A 17,175-nucleotide genomic window follows, 5' to 3' on the forward strand; every position below is an offset into this window, starting at 1 on the left:
AATTATAGTGCTAGTTAATTATAAAATATTCTGAGAAAAATCTGATGTATGGCAATTTAGGAAGCATTGAATACATACAAAATAAGTATTACCTTTTCATCAGAAATAACAAAGTCCTCTACTTCCTGTTCATTTAAGCCTATCCCATCTGCTAATCTTAATATCAAATACTTGTGTCTGTTGTCTAACTGAGCTCTTCTCTCCTCCTTGGTGACTTTGGCCTGCTTGGCCAATTCTTTCTTAGCTTCACTGGACAGCACTACATTTTTCTTCCCATTTGGCTAGAAGATAAAAATGTTTTAGAAAATGTATTATTTTTCAGCACCCTTTTTCTCATTTAACATTTAAGCAGCATATGCTGTTGCTTTTTAAGACAGTTTCGAAAATTCTTTAAACAGGGAGATTTGATGGAAGGTACATTACTTGGCTTAGTGAAATGCTTCTTAACACATTTTAAAAAGTTTTTTAAGTTCTTATTTTACAGTAATACAAATAGCTGCATAGATTGATATCTACAACATTGTACAAGAAAATACCATTAAAAAGTTAAATAAAAAAAAGAGAGGAACATCAGTTCTAGGGAACTCACCAAGCCAAAAATATTACACATTATAGGGCCAGTACAATTAAAACTTCACATCTGCACCCCAGAAATAGAGGTGTATTCAGACCTAAATTCACAATAAAAACATATGTCAAAACTGGACCTAATCCATAGATGCTGAACTCTGGGAATCCAGCTTCCAAACCTCTAAGTGTTCATTTCTCAGCTTTTGGTCCATTCCCATCTCTACTGTCAGCACTGTGAACTACCATTGCAAGAGTGTTACTCAACAGAAACAAACAAACAGCTCCACAGCAAAATCACCATCATCCTCGCTCTCCTTTCTCCCTGGAACATGTTTAACTGGGCTTTCAGATGTAGCTCAGAGAAGGACTGTAATAGAAATGGAAAGAGAAAAGCCCACACAGACAAAGGATTTTTAAACAATCTTCAGATCTGTATAATAAGGAGGAAAGCACATGGTGAAGAAGAAATTTTGGAATAAATAGCAAATCTTTACCAATTTTATAAGAAGAAATATACACCTCATAGAAAAATGAAAAGTAAAGATTCATTCCAATGAGCCAGGTCCTCTGGTTTGTAGGATCCTCTGGCATAAAGCAGTCATACAGCCATCTTAACCACCAACCAGAGCATTCCCTTCATCTGCAGGAGACTGCTTGTCTGGTATGGGGCTGCCTTAGTGGCTCTTGAGTCAGCAGTGTGCCCTTGTTGCCAAGAAGGCCAATGGCATTTTGGGATGTATAAGTAGGGGCATAGCGAGCAGATCGAGGGACGTGATCGTTCCCCTCTATTCGACATTGGTGAGGCCTCATCTGGAGTACTGTGTCCAGTTTTGGGCCCCACACTTCAAGAAGGATGTGGATAAATTGGAGAGAGTCCAGCGAAGGGCAACAAAAATGATTAGGGGTCTGGAACACATGAGTTATGAGGAGAGGCTGAGGGAGCTGGGATTGCTTAGCCTGCAGAAGAGAAGAATGAGGGGGGATTTGATAGCTGCTTTCAACTACCTGAAAGGGGGTTCCAAAGAGGATGGCTCTAGACTGTTCTCAATGGTAGCAGATGACAGAACGAGGAGTAATGGTCTCAAGTTGCAGTGGGGGAGGTTTAGATTGGATATTAGGAAAAACTTTTTCACTAGGAGGGTGGTGAAACACTGGAATGCGTTACCTAGGGAGGCGGTAGAATCTCCTTCCTTAGAGGTTTTTAAGGTCAGGCTTGACAAAGCCCTGGCTGGGATGATTTAACTGGGAATTGGTCCTGCTTCGAGCAGGGGGTTGGACTAGATGACCTTCTGGGGTCCCTTCCAACCCTGATATTCTATGATTCTTACAACTCCCCTCCTCCCTGTGCAGGAGGTATAGCTGGGGAAAATGGGATGCAGCCACAATGTCCTTCTACTCCAGCAATCTCCAGCTAATGGAACAGCTCTTGGGGTACAGGACACTGAGGCACAAATTATAGCAGCTGTTAGCATGCTCTTAATTACCTCAGAGATTGGGTTGACCCCCACTTGGTCACTGAATTGGGGAGCATAGATGTGGCCTAAAGCCATCCTTTCCCCTACCCTTCAGTCTTGCACCAGAAAATCTGTCCTGATATTTCTAAGCATCCTTTCCTACCTCTCAGAAGCATTTCCCTTACCACAGGAAGAGGAGCTAAATAACTAGTTACTGGGCAAATCTATTGTTATGCCTCTGAGAGAAGCATTTTTCTGATCCACACAGAATTCTTCTATTCATGAGCCATCTCTATTATCAACGTATCAGCTATGACTTCCATGCCAGTAACAGATTTTGTTGTTTTGTATTAGACTATGCCAAGGATGAAAGTTCCAATTCCAGTATCCCTCAAGCCAAATATCATTCAACAAGAGTCAGAAGACTTACCACTTGAATGTATAATTATTAGTGATAATGGCGAGGTATAACAGGAGTATATGTGTTTAATTTAGAGCAGTTAGTGGTGCCATTCTTAAACAGTGCTCCAGATAATGTCACTGCAGTAAGAGTTTATCATCTCTGTGATGGATAAAATACTGGAAATTCAGTCCCTCCTTGTCTCTTAATATGGTTATTAGGTGACTAATCAAGTATCATTTTATATATATCATCTGATGTAGGTTTTGTTGTTGTTGTTTTTTGACAATTCCACTGCTGTAGGATATTTTTAAATTCTTTTCTGAGTGAGGATTGTGACACAGAGAAGGTATACAGCAGATTGACATTTTTATTCAGATCATGAATGAAAGCAGAATGAGGATACACTCCTCAGCTGAATTATCTGGAATATATTGTAAGCTTCCTTCCCTTTGTTTGTGAAGCACTTAGTCAAGTCTTCCTAGGTTATCTTTAACCTATGAAGACAAAGAAAAGGGGTGAACCAGTGTGTGACACTGAAACCAAATATAAAAATATTGTAACCCACAGAAAATAACAGGTCTGCTTCTGCACATGTCATGAGGGCTTCCTAGGAACTGCTGGTCATTCAACTGCAGCAGGCTGAAGGAACTCGGCATCATCCGAAAGGCACTTAGGCCTAGATCCTCAAAGGTATGCAGGTGCCTAACTCCCATTGATTTCAATGGGAATTAAACACCTAAATATCTTTGAGGATCCAGGCCTTAGCACCTTGCAGGTCTGTACCAAATTTAGCAACTGCATTTTGACAATGAACCCTTCAGGAATGATCTGTAAAGGAAAAGCTTTGATAGTTAAAAGACAAAAGTTAGGTGACGAGCTTTTAAAATGAAATCGCTTGCCGAAACAGCAGCAGTTGAAGATGACACTCTTATAGCTGATCCTGGCTCAGTGATCTTCTTAAAGGCACCTCCACGCCTGTGGCCCTTTCCTTCACCATCTAGGATAAAGAAATGGCAAGCTATAGTTATTCATATTAACTGGCTGTAGATGCAATACAGTGCATCTTTAACACCAGCAATCACAAGTGATGATAGATGCTTTATAGCAACTTTCCTATCTTTGAAAAGGAACCAAGGAAAATTCTGGGAATTATAGATCCGCGAGCCCTTCCTTGGTGCAAGTGAAACTGAGGGAGTGTCTATTTAACAACAGAATAGTACCACATGCACAATCATTTTGGAGATTTTTTTGTTACATGTTAATTGAAAAAAATTGTAACACTGCATCATACATCAAACAAATACATGCATACGTATTTGACAGGAAGAATGCAAAACTTTCCCTGAACTAATCCATAGTGCCATTACTGTCTCCTCAAGACCTACCTCTGTGACAGTGTCTCTAAGAAATCAATGCCTTTGGGCTTGATTTTGCTACCCTTACTCAAATTGTACCTTACCCTGTGAGCAGTACTTTTAATTTGGAGTGCAGCGCTCCTCAAGGAAAGTAATGTTTGCAGAACTGGACTACTTATAATTATTATTAGAAGAAAACTGAAAATGTGTAAATGTACATATTTAATTGTAACTGTCTTCCACTACTCTTTGTATGTCGCTTGTCTTGCAAGCTCGCTGTGGGAGGGATTGTGTCTTCATATATGTTTGTACAGCATCTAGAACAATGAAGCCCTGGTCCTGATTGGGCCTCTGGATGCTATCATAATACCAATATTAAATAATAATAAAATCCACTTTGCAGTCATTTATATGTTCAGGATACTGAAATATATCAAGTATGTGCTATCTAGAGCAAGTTGGAATACAGTCTTTTTTCCCCAATGGAAAATTTTGATGAAAAGTTAAAATTTAAAAATTCAGTCAAAAACTAAAAACTTCTGGCTGAAAACCTAACATTATCAGCCTTGCAGCTGAAAATAAACATTTTTTTATTCAAAATGCCTATATAGTGCCTCATGGGAGTTGTAGTTTAGTTGAAAAACCCAATTTTCTGTTTCAATTTTGACAGAAGTTTTTTTTACCAGTCCTAGAGCTATCCTTAAAAAACATACACTGATGCTTCATCAGTATTCTATCTCACTGATGGGAAAAAATCCTGTACTGTGTGATTCCAGACAAATAATACAGACAGAAACTAAAATTGTGCCCCTCTAAAAATTAAAAGGACTCTGTGAACTTCGTTTTTTTTAAGTTGACTATTTTTTTAAAAATTCCAGTTTCGGGATAGAGCATCCTTTATTGTTCTGAATGGTCTTTCTATCTCTTATATTAAAAATATGTTTTTCCTGCTCCCTTGATGTAATATTCCCATACATGAGGTTGCTTAAGTGCATTTCCTTTAAAAACAATTATTCAAAATGAAGGAAATCACAAGGTAAACCAGTATCAACATCCATTTACATGCCTTACCACACAAATACACACACAGACTCCTCAGCCACACAACAAAGTTCCTTTCTTTTCCAAAACACAATTATCCACAATGCAAATCCTTTCCCTCACAGTCACACTAACTCACAACCTTAACATGATAAATTAATAATATCCTACAATATCCTGGACAAACCTTACTGAATTGAGTTTAATACTTTGGGGGTCCATAATATTCAAAATGTAGTTGTTCAAGTGTTATTGTGAGATAATATGTAACTGCTCTCGGATGATGTCTGCAAAAGTAATTCTTTCAGTTATCAGTCCTTTGAAGCCACCTTCCTAGAGAGGTTCACATATATTGTTCAAACTGGATTCTCCAGGGACCAACAGACAAAGAGCGGATTTCTGGATAAGTAGCCTGGTTTTAAACAGCTTCAGAGCTTTTGATCTGATCCAGCAAATGGACAAGATCTTCATTCTACAGCAGGGGGAGGGTATTCGTAGGGAACGGTTGGAAGGACTGACACTCTGACCAGAGCCTTTGGCCGGGGGGGTGGATGATGATCTCCGGTAAGCTTATTAGCATGGGTAGGGGTTCTTTTATTGTTTTAATATGTTTTCTCTGTAGTGCTTTTACCTTAAGAATAAAATATGCTTGCTTAGGAAAAGCTGTGTGATAACTTATAACTGTGGGCACTCACGCTGTGTACTGTCACTGAGGGGACAGGCAAACAGGCCTGCTTAGGCAGACTCTTCTTTGCTGGGAATAACACAGTGCAGACAAGGAACCGTTCAACCTAGAGATACTCTGGTCAGGAGAGACAGGGACACAGGTCTCCACCCACAAAAAGCAAAGGCTGGGGAGCTGGAAGCCTGAGAGTGGGTGCCTTTGCTGGACCACTGAGGGGAAATGCAGGTGCAGTTGCCCTGAGCTTGTGTGTGACTGTGAAGAACTGGATGCATGCATGGTAGGTGGCTGTATGTTGGAATAGACAGGGAGTCTGTTGTGGAATGGAAGAGTCTGTGAATGTGTCTGGCTATTAGGACATTTGGGTGTTGAGGCCCTGAATCAGCACTATATTGTTATGCTGGATGTTGGGAGGCTCCTAGCAAACATGTCTGATCTATGGACAATCAGAAACTACAGTGAAGCTGATGGTCATGCTAGTCACCTTCCATTCAGGTGAATGAGGGATCGATTAAATGCCCCTTCATTTAGTGATAGCTAAAACAATGAACGCCGTTGCCCAAGGACTAAAGTGAATGCAAACTCGGGTCCAGGGATTGATATGGTTGCTGCTGTCCATCAGGGCATGTGTAAATAGTGAACCAGAGAGCAGACACAAAGCAAAAAGCAGGAGAAATTCTGGTAATGTGGCTCTTGGGGCAGAGTGGTAGCTGGAAAGGCAGGCTTAGAGTTCTCCTAATGGAAACAAGCTGCCATGGGCATAGGCACCGATTCCGTGAATGCTCTGGGGCTGGAGCCCCCACAGGGAAAAATTAGTGGATGCTCTGCACCCACCAGCAGCCAAGCTCCCCGCCCCTCCCCTGGCCTCACCTCCTCCTCTGCCTCCTCCCCTGAGCACAAGGCATCCCCGCTCCTCCCCTCCTCCCAGCGCTTGCCACCGCCAAACAGCCGTAGCAAGCTCTGGGAGGGAAGGGGGAGGAGTGGGAACGTGGCACGCTCAGGAGAGGAGGTGGGGAAGAGGCAGGGCTGGGGATTTGGGGAAATGAGTTGAATAGGGGCAGGGAGGGGGCGGAGTTGAGTCGGGGACTTTGGGAAAGGGGCGGGAGGGGGCAGGGCATGGCCAGGGCCAGAGGGGGGTCGAGCACCCACCAGCACCATTAGAAGTCAGCACCTATGGCCATGGGTAGCACGTGAATCACCGGGTGGGAGAGGCTAGCCCTCTGCCACACCCCTTCCACCCAAGGCCCCACCCCTTCCACACCCCCCACCGGAGCCCAGAGCCCCCCCATCGGAGCCGCTAGCTCCCCCCACCAGCCCAGGAACACCGGGAGGGCTGGCAGCACAGCTGCAGCTCCCCCAGCCCTGGAGCGAAGGAAAAGTGGGTGGCACGGCCAAAACCCCCACCCAGCCCAGGAGCACAAGGAGGGTGGGTGGCACAGCCCAAGCTGGGGCTACCCCACAGGGAAACTGGACTCCAGCCACGAGCGGGAAGCAGGCAGAAAGGAGCCTGGGGGCAGAGCATGGGTGAAACCACACCTTACTATTTGGTGACGCAGAGCAATGTCCAGAATATCTGTTAACTGCTCAGGCCAAAGGAGCAACAGTAATAAGGTCACAGTCCTGCAAAGTGCTGAGAACTCTAGCCCTGATCTAGCAAAACACTCCAGAATGTGCTCACCTTTAAATGTATGAGTGGTCCCAATGAAGACAATGGATTTACTCAGATGGTTAAAGCTAAGCATACGCCTAAGTACATTGCTGGATCAGGGCTGATGACCTCTGAGTTCAGGACAGGTTGTTACACGTGTTAATGCTAGCTTGTTGAATTCCTTTGTGGACTATAAACTAAATTCTCCCAGGCAAGGGAGAAAGAGACTGAATTGTTCTGACTCTGCCTCCAAACTGTGGAGGAACATTAGGAAAACTGCACCCTAGCAGAAATGCCTGGGGAGAAAAGGATTATTTTGGTGTGAAGGTTTTTGTTTCAAATTTTATTTGAGAGGCTTCGCAGCCAGTCAGGACAGAGCAAGATGGAAATAATTAAAAAGGACTAGCTGGGAGAAGCAGACTCTGGGTCACAGCCTGCTATGCTTCCATAGCAGTATTAATAATATCCATTAAAGAACCTACTAATACCTCCTAAATACATTTTAAAATTAAGCTGGAAAGCTGTTAGACCCTGGAATTTCACCACTTTTCATAGTTGCTACTGCCTCTAAGACTCCTCTGTTATTTCTTCATCTAAATTTTCATGATCAATCTCACATATTTTTGGCAAGCCTCCTACTTCCAGTTATGTTTTAATAACTTCAGCATATGGAATAACTAGAATATGAAAGTTACTATGATTACAATGGAAAATACACATATTTCACTAGGATGTGTAACTTCCTCTTGCTGATCATTTTAACCGGTGAGACTGCTTTTGAACCCCTTCAAGTTCATGAACCAACAACTTGTCACATGTATTTTCTTTCTCATAGACATTCTGTTATATATACACCTTAGAGGTTTTCAGTAATGTTTATCATCAGCATATTCAATTTCTCCACAGTATTAGTTATCTGTCAATATTTTTTTCTAATCTGTAGTCCTATGAATCTGTTGTTACCTATTTTTGTTGAGCTCTTTCCTCTTTTGCTCTAGTTATTAGATAACTCCTAAATATTGCTTTTCCTGTCTCCTAAAGAAGCCCTCACCTTATTGTCTTTATCATTTAATTGAAAGTACTGAACAATATTGTCATGGATCCACAGGATCGGTGCTCTGGCCCCAGCTTTGGAACAGTCTCTGGGAGGACCCCTTCAGCATGCCAGACTCCCTAGGAGTCTCACTCTTCTCCAGGATAAGCCACGCAACTTCAGTGCCTCGTTAGGCTGCACTTCTGGGTTTTCAGCACCCCTGCTTCACACCATGAGCTTTGTGATTCTGAGCCTTTGTTAATTTAGGCCCTACCTTCCCTACAGCTGTAGGGGCCTGTTTTAAAGTGAAAAATTCTATTGAATAGTGAGTTTCTTTTTTTGTTCCTAGAAAACCGTTTCCCAAATAGCGTCAATATAAAGCATTTCCCATTACTTCCTCCCCTACCTTTGTTGATAGTGATTAGAGGCGGACTGAGCTCAGTGTCAGGCTTGGAGACAATTAAGGCCTCTCTTGGTTCTTGGACTGCTTCTTGCTGTGCAGGTTCAGGAGTAGAAGGGCTGAGCTCAGCTCCTCCCCCTGATTCAGTCACACATCCCCCTGCCTCCTCCATCTGCAGCAGCACACAAAGTAACCAAAGACAATGAGATAGAAGATGACTGACAGCTGGACAGTGAAGTTCACAAACTGTCCTTGTAATGTTAAAAGAAAGGTGCACATTTACTACACCTTCAAGTTTTTTCCATATATAGCATCCAACACTACAGAACAGGGGACTTTTGACTAGCAGTAAACAAAACCACTGATCCAATTGCTTTCCATCTCAGGATTTTGCAAATTCAGTTAAAATGGTACTTAGATTCAAACTACACACAGCTTTAGTTTTGCAAAACTACTCCAGCTGGTGGTTTGCAAAACAATAAAAGCCCCTCTCTATTTGTCCTTAAGACAACTATCCTGAGAGTTTTTATGATTGTCTCTATCATTATCCCTTGCCCAGATTTGCAATTATTGGAGTTAGAAACTCACCCTTTTGGGGAGAGCGTAAGCTCCTACTGTAAGCTCTGTTGCAGGTCCTGCAGAGAAGCCTGGGGCACAGGGAATTGGGAGACTTGCTTACTCTCTCAGCAGGTTTTTGAGTTTGCTGTCTTCCCGGGCGCTCTGAATTCCTCAGCTGCTACAGCAATTCTTGCAAACCCAGCTAGAACTCCAGAGCCCTGGAGACACCTCATCCCTCCCTATTCCCCACTGTGCCTGCTGAGGTTTTCATTTCATTATTGCCCATCAGTCTTTTTCATGTAATTTAATTTTCTCTGTAAGAGAAGGGAAACCTCCAGACAAACAGCTCCCTTGAGCCTCCCCACTTGCTAATGTGCTGTTGCTATGGAGCATATGTACACACAGTGGAATTGTACACTGACTCATGGGAGGGCATAGTTAGCTGTATCCCAGCAATGAAGTGTTTCTTCTTAAAAACAACCTCCCAGAGAGCTGGAAATTCTTTGTATTCTCTTCAGGTTACATTATGCAATTGCCTGTGCTCTGTACACAAAGTAAAACTATTTCCCCATGTTTATTCCCCCCCTCCACCCCCCACTGTTCCTCAGACATTCTTGTCAACTGCTGGAAATGGCCCACCTTGATTATCACTACAAAAGGTTCCCCCCCACCCCCGCTCTCCTGCTGGTAATAGCTCACCTTAAGTGATCACTCTCTTGTTACAGTGTGTATGGTAACACCCATTGTTTCATATTGTCTATGTATATAAATCTCCCCACTGTATTTTCCACTGAATGCATCTGATGAAGTGAGCTGTAGCTCATGAAAGCTTATGCTCAAATAAATTTGTTAGTCTCTAAGGCTCCACAAGTCCTCCTTTTCTTTTTGCGAATACAGACTAACACAGCTGCTACTCTGAAACCTGTCATTTAGCAATTACTTTCACTTGGCATTTCTCCATCTCTCTCTGCCTGGGCAAGGCTATTTATAAATGAATATGAAATACATTCTATTGCTTTGCTATTTGTGTTGCTGCTGTAACTGACAATATCTAACATTTGTAATTTGTTTTAAATGTATTACCTGTAACCCCTCTGCGAGGTGGTGTCTGCAGGACAAGGGCTGGGTTCAATATCTTTTCGGGGCTCTCTTAACATAGCAAAACAGAAATGGCTCAAGCCTTCACCCATTAACGTGGGAAAACTAAATACCACCCCTAAGTACCTCTAAGAGGCAACACTTCCCCACTTGCAAGCACAGAGTCTGTATAACAAAAGAAAACTTTTATTGAAAGGGAACCCAGCATTAATTTGGGAAGACACCACAACAACAATTCAAACTATAAGTAAACACCCACCCCACAGCACATTGGGTAGTGTCCCTTTCCTCAGTTACCCACCTCTGGTGTGAACGTCCAATGGACAAATGTTCCTTTAACATGCCACTCCCCTTTCCCTCCGCTGCACTCCTCTCATGGTTGGTTGTCTGTGTCATGCTGTCTGCAGTGGCTCACAAGCAAGAATACCAAACTTAGGGCAGACTGTTAAGAAGCAGGGTAGACACCCCAAACTGGTGGTGTGTTCTAAAATTAGATTCACCAAGGCAGTAACAAACGTGAACTCCTGGATCACAATAACAGGCTTACCATGGAGTCACAGACAGCCCCCTTAGACCAGTGGTTTTCAAACTTTGTTTCTGGGAACCAGGTTGAAGAAAATTGTTGATGACCGTGACCCAATGGAACTGGGGATGAGGGATTTGGGGTGTGGGAGGGGCTCAGGGCTGGGGCAGAAAGTTGGTGTGCAGGGGTAAGGGATGCAGGGCGAGGCCGGGAATGAGGGGTTCAGGGTGTGGGAGGGGGCTCTGGGCTGGGGCAGGGGGTTGCGGTCCAGGAAAGGGTCAGGGCTCTGGGCTCTGGGCTGGGGGTGTAGGCTCTGGAGTAGGGCCGGCGATGAGGGGTTTGGGTGCAGGAAGGGGTTCCAGGTTTGGGGGAGCTCAGGACTAGGGCAGGGGATTGGGACACGGGGTTGGGATGCGGACTTACCTCTGGCGACTCCCAGTCACCGGCGCAGCTGGGGTGCAGAGGCAAGCTTCCCACCTGTCCTGGCACTGCAGACCATGCTGCACCCTGGAAACAACCAGCAGCAGGTCCGGCTCCTAGGTGGAGGCGCACAAGCAGCTTTGCGTGACTCTCACCCACAGGACCCTTCCCCCTTCTCCCCTCTCCCCTGTTCCCATTGGCCAGTTCCCAGTCAGTCCCTGGCCGATGCTCGGGGCGGGCACAGCGCACAGAGCCCCATGGCCCCCCTGCCTAGAAGCCGGACCCCCTGCTGGCCACTTCCAGGGCACAGTGCAGTATCAAAACAGGTAGGCACCAGCCTGCCTTAGCTGGGCAGCACCACCAACGGGACTTTTAACGTCCTGGTCGGCAGTGCTGACCAGAGTGACCCAGTGCCTGACACGCCGCAACCCAGTACTGGGTCGTAACCCGAAGTTTGAAAAACGCTGCCTTAGACTCTCCAGTCTATCTTGCCACCCAGAGAAATTGGACTTAGTGATAAATGGTCACTCACACCAAAAATCTTACAATATTCAGGTTGCTTCCTGTCCCAAGAGACCAGTCACTTACCCAAAGATCAATTGGTACCCTAGATCTTACACCGAAGACAATGACCATAGCCAATCCTGTAATAAACTACATAAAGGTTTATTAACTAGAGAAAAGAAATTAGAGTTATTTACAGGTTAAAACAAGCAGACATATCCGCACAACTGAGATATCTAAACCATAAGAGTGACAGAGTTGTCATGATCTGTCAATTCAAAGTGGACCCCTGGGGATCTCTGCTCAGTTTAGAGTCTCTGGCCCTGTCAGAATTTAAACAACAAAGAGAGATGGAAAACTTTCCTGTCACTTTGTTTTATTTCCTTCATTCAGCTTCAGATCCACAGGACATGCTTCCTTGCACGTAGCATTTCCAGGGTATGATATGGCCATTAACCAGTCCTTTGTATTGTGATGTTCCTTGACAGTCAATCCAATTTTGATAGTCCATCTGAATGGGCAGAAGAGACAATTCCCATGCCTGAGTTCGCAAGTTCAGAGCAAACATTTTCAAAGTTTATAAAGCAAAATTTACGTATTTTCTTATAGCATGGAATACCGACATTACAAGTGAGATTAATGCATGAAGCAATGTACAAGCATTTCATAGCATTTAAACACTTCATACAGTCTAATAATGTATTAACCTATTTTGAGCAAAACTAACATATAGGTGACCTGGTCTGGTCTCCAGCTATGAGTTTTTTAGTTCTTAGCTAATTCCTGCAGCCTGGGCAAGAGCTAGCACTTGGTTTGTCAGCATCACAGTCTGAGGTCACAGAAGTCCCCAAATTCAGTGATGCGTTTACATGGGTTCCCTTCTCACCCCTGAAATCTGAGCAATGCCTCTACTGCTGCCGCTGCCAGCAACCACTGCCACAGTTGGCCACTGGCGGCCGCCTCTGCCACTGCTCAGCGCTGCTGCTCTCTCTGATGCTGTTTGCCGCTATCTCTGCCACCACTTGCCACTGTTATCTCTGCCACTGCTTACTGCCACCTCTGCAATGCCGAGTTCTGAGCTTCTGCCACTTAGCCCAGTTCTTAGTGATTTCAGCTCGATTTTACGGGTAATGGGGAACTTCACTGCTACTCCAGCCTCTGCATAGTCTCTCACTGCAACGCTGCCTGTATAATTTGAGCCAGGGTTCTAGAAGCATAAACCCTGAAAATAGCCATTTTTAAAAAAGTTTCTAGGTGCTTTTTTTTTTTTTTTTTTTTTTTTTTTGCCCAGGGCTAGAATCATAAAGTCATAGAACTGGAAGGGACCTCGAGAGGTCATCTAGTCCAGACCCCTGCACTCATATTACAAATCATATTATTGATGTGGTGCAAGGTCTACGTCTGTTGAGTTTTCCCCAAGATAGTGCATGGCACACACTAAATTTTTGGGGGACCCAAATTGAGAACAGTATTTAAGAAAATGTACATTTTTACACTGCCCATGCATGAGTACAGAAAAATGGCTAGAATGTTTCCAACCTGGCCATTTTATGCACTTTAAACTCAACTCTTGTAAGTGCTCTAAAATCCAAACAGTTACTTAAATTGCTTTAAATTTGGTATCCCTCATGGAAACATGAGGCAGTCCAAAGGTGAGACCAAGGGGTTTCAGGCCATCCCCCCAAAATTGTTCTCTTCTGCTGCCTTGTTCTGTTAAACTGAGATTAATGACTGGATGAATCACAGACCTCATGATGACTGTGAATTCACCCTTCAATTAACACAACTAAGGATAAGTTCATCAAAACCCCCACCTAAGACATAAGGAGTATTGAACTCAGTGACTGGTGGTTGCTGCAAATTTGTGAGTTATGGGGGGCAATTTCATTTTTGGGGGAACATAATCAAAAGTACTTTCTGGGAAAATATAAGATGTGAATGCTTCCCATGGGAGAAGTTTTGGGGATGGAGAAGTGCGGGAAAGGGAGAGAAGGGTTTGGGGATGCATTACGGTTTTGGGGATGGATGGTAGGCAAGTGAGAGAGATTGGGGGCTCAGGTGAAGGAGACATGGGATCCCCAAGCTCTGCCAGTGCATTCCAACTCCCTGGCCCTCCCATTTCTACCATTGGACCCCATCTTTCCTGCACCCCAACCACCCTGCACCCCAGCATTACAAGTACACTCAATGCCCCTGATCCCAACCTTCCTGTACCTCCCAGCTCTACCAGTGCACCCCAATGTCCCTGCACCACCAGCTCTGCCAGAACACATCCAATCCTGCACCCCACACTCTGCCAGCACATCCCACCCAATCCTGCATCTCATGGGCGGCACATGAACCACCCCCAGTTCAGGGAGGCTGGCCCCCGGCCCTACCACTTCTGCCCAAGGCCCCTCCCTCACCAAAGCCCCAAGCCCCCCACCATGCATGGAGGAGACCCGCCCCAGTCACCCCAAGTCCTGACCCACGGGTACTCCCCAAGTCCCAGACTGCTGGCTGCCCCACCCCAGTCCCGGCTTGAGTGGCCCCAGCTCCGGAGCCACGGGCAGCCCAAGCGCCAGGTGGTAGGGTTGCCAACTTTCTAGTTGCACATGTAAGCAGTGTCAGGATGAGCTCCACCCTGACATCTGGTGGTGAGATGTGGCAAGTTGTGGAAAAGAACTTCAGGGGCCAATCTCATTTGCATAGGCACACCCACCCCGCCTAGAATGAGGCCATAGCTGCCCAAATGGTCACTTTGGCTGCTGTGGGATCCCCAGTGTCTCTGTTATTGGGGCAGGAAGAATAAATTGTTATTACCCTGATTATGGGAACTGTGCTTGGAACTGTACTTGGCCTTTTGTTATGATGGAGGGACTCACCATCAACTAAGTGGCACTCGCTAGGCAAGGGTCATGGGTTCCAAAACTCTGTGAATTGAGAGAGGCTGGGGACAAGTATTAATACTTGGTGGCATGGGCCCCTTGGTGAGGGCCTTACATGCTAATTGCACTTCCTCCTCTCTCCACTGTGGAATATCAGAGCTAATTTTGATTTCATTAGAAGTCTAGTTACAGGCTGTTGAGCTCACTTTGGGCTAACAGTGCACCAGCACTGAGGCTCCCTGCTACAAGCTGAATTCACCTAAGAGCTGAAATCACTGAGTGTTGTGTTAAGTAGTGGGGGAGCCTGAAGATATAGTGTGGAGCAGTTTGCGGGACGGCTGGAGTGCCTTGTGGACAGGCTGGTGGAGCAGTTCGTAGGATGGCGGGAGCTGCTGGTGGGACGTGGAGCAGTTCGTGGGACGGCGGGAGCTGCTTGTGGGCCGCGGAGTGGAGCAGAGCTGAGTGAAGGAGTTTGTGGGGCAGCTGGCGGAGCGGAGCGAAGGCCTATGGAGCTGTGGCGCGGTCAGCTTCAGATCATGTAAGGTGCCTCTTACCCCTGTCCCGTCTCCACCCATCTCCACCCCGGTTGGGAGGTAAAGCTCCGCAGATAAACTTTCGAACTCTGGGGCTGCCCTGACCAGGGACAGAGACTTTTGGGTCATTGGACTTTTGGGACTTTGGGTGATTTGGGGTTGCTGGACTCAAGAACCAAAGGGAAAGGGGCATGCCCCAATTTGCTTGGGGTGGGTTTTTTTTTTTTGCTCATGGGTTGTGTTATGAATCCTGTTGGTGGTGTTTCCCCAACATAATGCCACATTGTTTCTCTCTGTTATTAAAAGGCTTTTTGCTACACTCAGACTATGTGCTTGCGAGAGGGGAAGTATTGCCTCTTGGAGGCGCCCAGTGGGGGTGGTATATATTTGTCCCAGGTCACTGGGTGGGGGCTCGAGCCGGTTTGCATTGTGTTATTGGAATGGATCCCCTAGATATTGAACCCGGCCCTTGTTGCTGGCAACTCTGATGGGGAGAAGGGTTACACACAAAATGAAACACCCTTGCTCCGCCCCTTCTCCAAGGCCCCACACCCGCTCACTCCAACCCCCCTCCCTCAGTCGCTCACTCTCCCCCACCCTCACTCACTTTCACCAGGCTGGGTCAGGGGGTTGGGGTATGGAAGGGAGTGAGGGCTCCAGCTGGGGGTAGTGGCTCTGGGGCAGGGCCAGAAATGAGGGGTTCAGGGTGCAGGAGGGGGCTCCGGGCTGGGGATTGGGGTACAGGGGGGGTGAGGGCTACAGCTGGGGGTGTGGGCTCTGGGGTGGGACCAGAAATGAGGGGTTTGGGATGCAGGAGGGGGCTCCAGGCTGGGGCCAAGGGGTTCAGAGTGCAGGAGGGAGTGTAGGCTCTGGCAAGGAGTTAGGGTGAGAGAGGGAGCTCTGAGCTGGGGCAGGGGGTTGGAGTATGGGATGCAGGCTCCAGCCAGGCAGTACTTACGTCAGGCAGCTCCCAGAAACAGCCAGCATGTCTGGCTCCCAGGCACAGGGCCTGGGGGCTTTGTCTGTGGCCACAGGCACCGCCACCGCAGCTCCCATTGGCCGCAGTTCCCAGCCCATGGAGGCTGCGAAGTTGTCGCTCAGGGTGGGGGCAGTGTGCAGAGCCCCCGCGGCCACCCCTGTGTCTAGGACCCTGAAATGCCGGCTGCTTCCAGGAGCCATGCGGAACCAGGGCAGGCAGGGAGCCTGCCTTAGCCCCACTGCACCACTGACTGAACTTTTAGCAGCCCGGAGCCGCCAGTGTCCATTTTCTGCCAGATGTTCCGGTCAAAGACCAGACACCTGGCAACCCCACTGGGAAGCCTCAGCCACCGAGTGCTGGGTAGTCCTGGCAGCCCCAGCACCACATGCTTCAGGGGAGTGACTGAGCAAGGGCAGAAAGAGGACTAGCCTGCGCTGGGGCCAAGGGAGAAGAGCAGGATGCATGAGGGGACCTTGGGGTGAAGTGTGGGCAGGGCCTGGCTGTTAGGGGAGGATTAGCCTTCCCGGCCTACAATACCCACCACCCATGCTGCACCCCCAGCTCTGCCAGCGCACTCCAATCCCTTTGTGCCCTCCATCTCTGCCACTGCAGCCCAACCGTCCTGCATCCAACAGCTCTTCCAGTGAAGGAGACAGGTGTGCATGTGAAACTGGACTGGCACAAAGAGCCAGGGGTGGGGAAGAGACGGGCAGTGACAGGGACAAGCTGGATGTGGGGGGTGGTCAAGCTTGGTGGGAACAGGCAGAAGGCCTGTGCCCACTACAGCACACTCCCCTGTCCCCTGCACAGCCTGGCATGGAGCCCAAGATCCCTGTGTTTCATCCCGCCTCTGCTGTCCAAAGGCCAGTGAAACCCACCGGCAAATGTGTGTCTCACTCCCTCGGGCTGTCCGCACAGAGGATGACAGCCTACTGCTGCTGCACTCACGCCACTGGCGCGGGCAGTGGAGCCAGGCTGAGGAATAGCTTCCACGCTGCTCTCCAGGGGGATGCTTTCAAATCCCGCCCCATGAGCGCAACGCGGGAAGGGCGCGAAGCCCCTCTCTAGGACAGCACGAGCCCCCTGCACAGGTAGCATTGAAGGGCT

The 17,175-nt window shown here is 46.8% G+C and overlaps 1 protein-coding gene and 1 long non-coding RNA gene across 4 annotated transcripts in view; both read right to left on the minus strand.

Moving 5' to 3' along the window:
• Positions 1–9,498, minus strand: part of LOC125631940 (dynein axonemal heavy chain 5) — a 286,700-nt gene extending 277,202 nt beyond the window's left edge. For all 3 annotated transcript variants that reach the window (XR_012667111.1, XM_048839434.2, XM_075125496.1), the window contains exons 1-4: positions 9,175–9,498; positions 8,593–8,758; positions 3,327–3,424; positions 93–281 (exon numbers count right to left, since the gene is read on the minus strand). Coding sequence is in view for 2 of the 3 variants with exons in the window: in XM_048839434.2 (XP_048695391.2) it covers positions 93–281; positions 3,327–3,424; positions 8,593–8,758 (453 nt within the window). In the remaining variant the exon portion in view is untranslated. The remainder of the gene's footprint in view (positions 1–92; positions 282–3,326; positions 3,425–8,592; positions 8,759–9,174) is intronic.
• A 2,337-nt stretch (positions 9,499–11,835) lies between these two features.
• LOC142070839 (uncharacterized) lies at positions 11,836–17,147 on the minus strand. Its single transcript, XR_012666762.1, has 2 exons — positions 16,947–17,147; positions 11,836–12,200 (listed from the first exon to the last, which is right to left on the minus strand). It is a non-coding gene; the product is annotated as an uncharacterized LOC142070839 (long non-coding RNA).
• Between the last annotated feature and the right edge of the window lie 28 nt (positions 17,148–17,175).

Source organism: Caretta caretta, chromosome 2 (assembly GCF_965140235.1).
Source record: "Caretta caretta isolate rCarCar2 chromosome 2, rCarCar1.hap1, whole genome shotgun sequence".
In the NCBI taxonomy this organism is placed as follows: Eukaryota; Metazoa; Chordata; order Testudines; family Cheloniidae; genus Caretta; species Caretta caretta.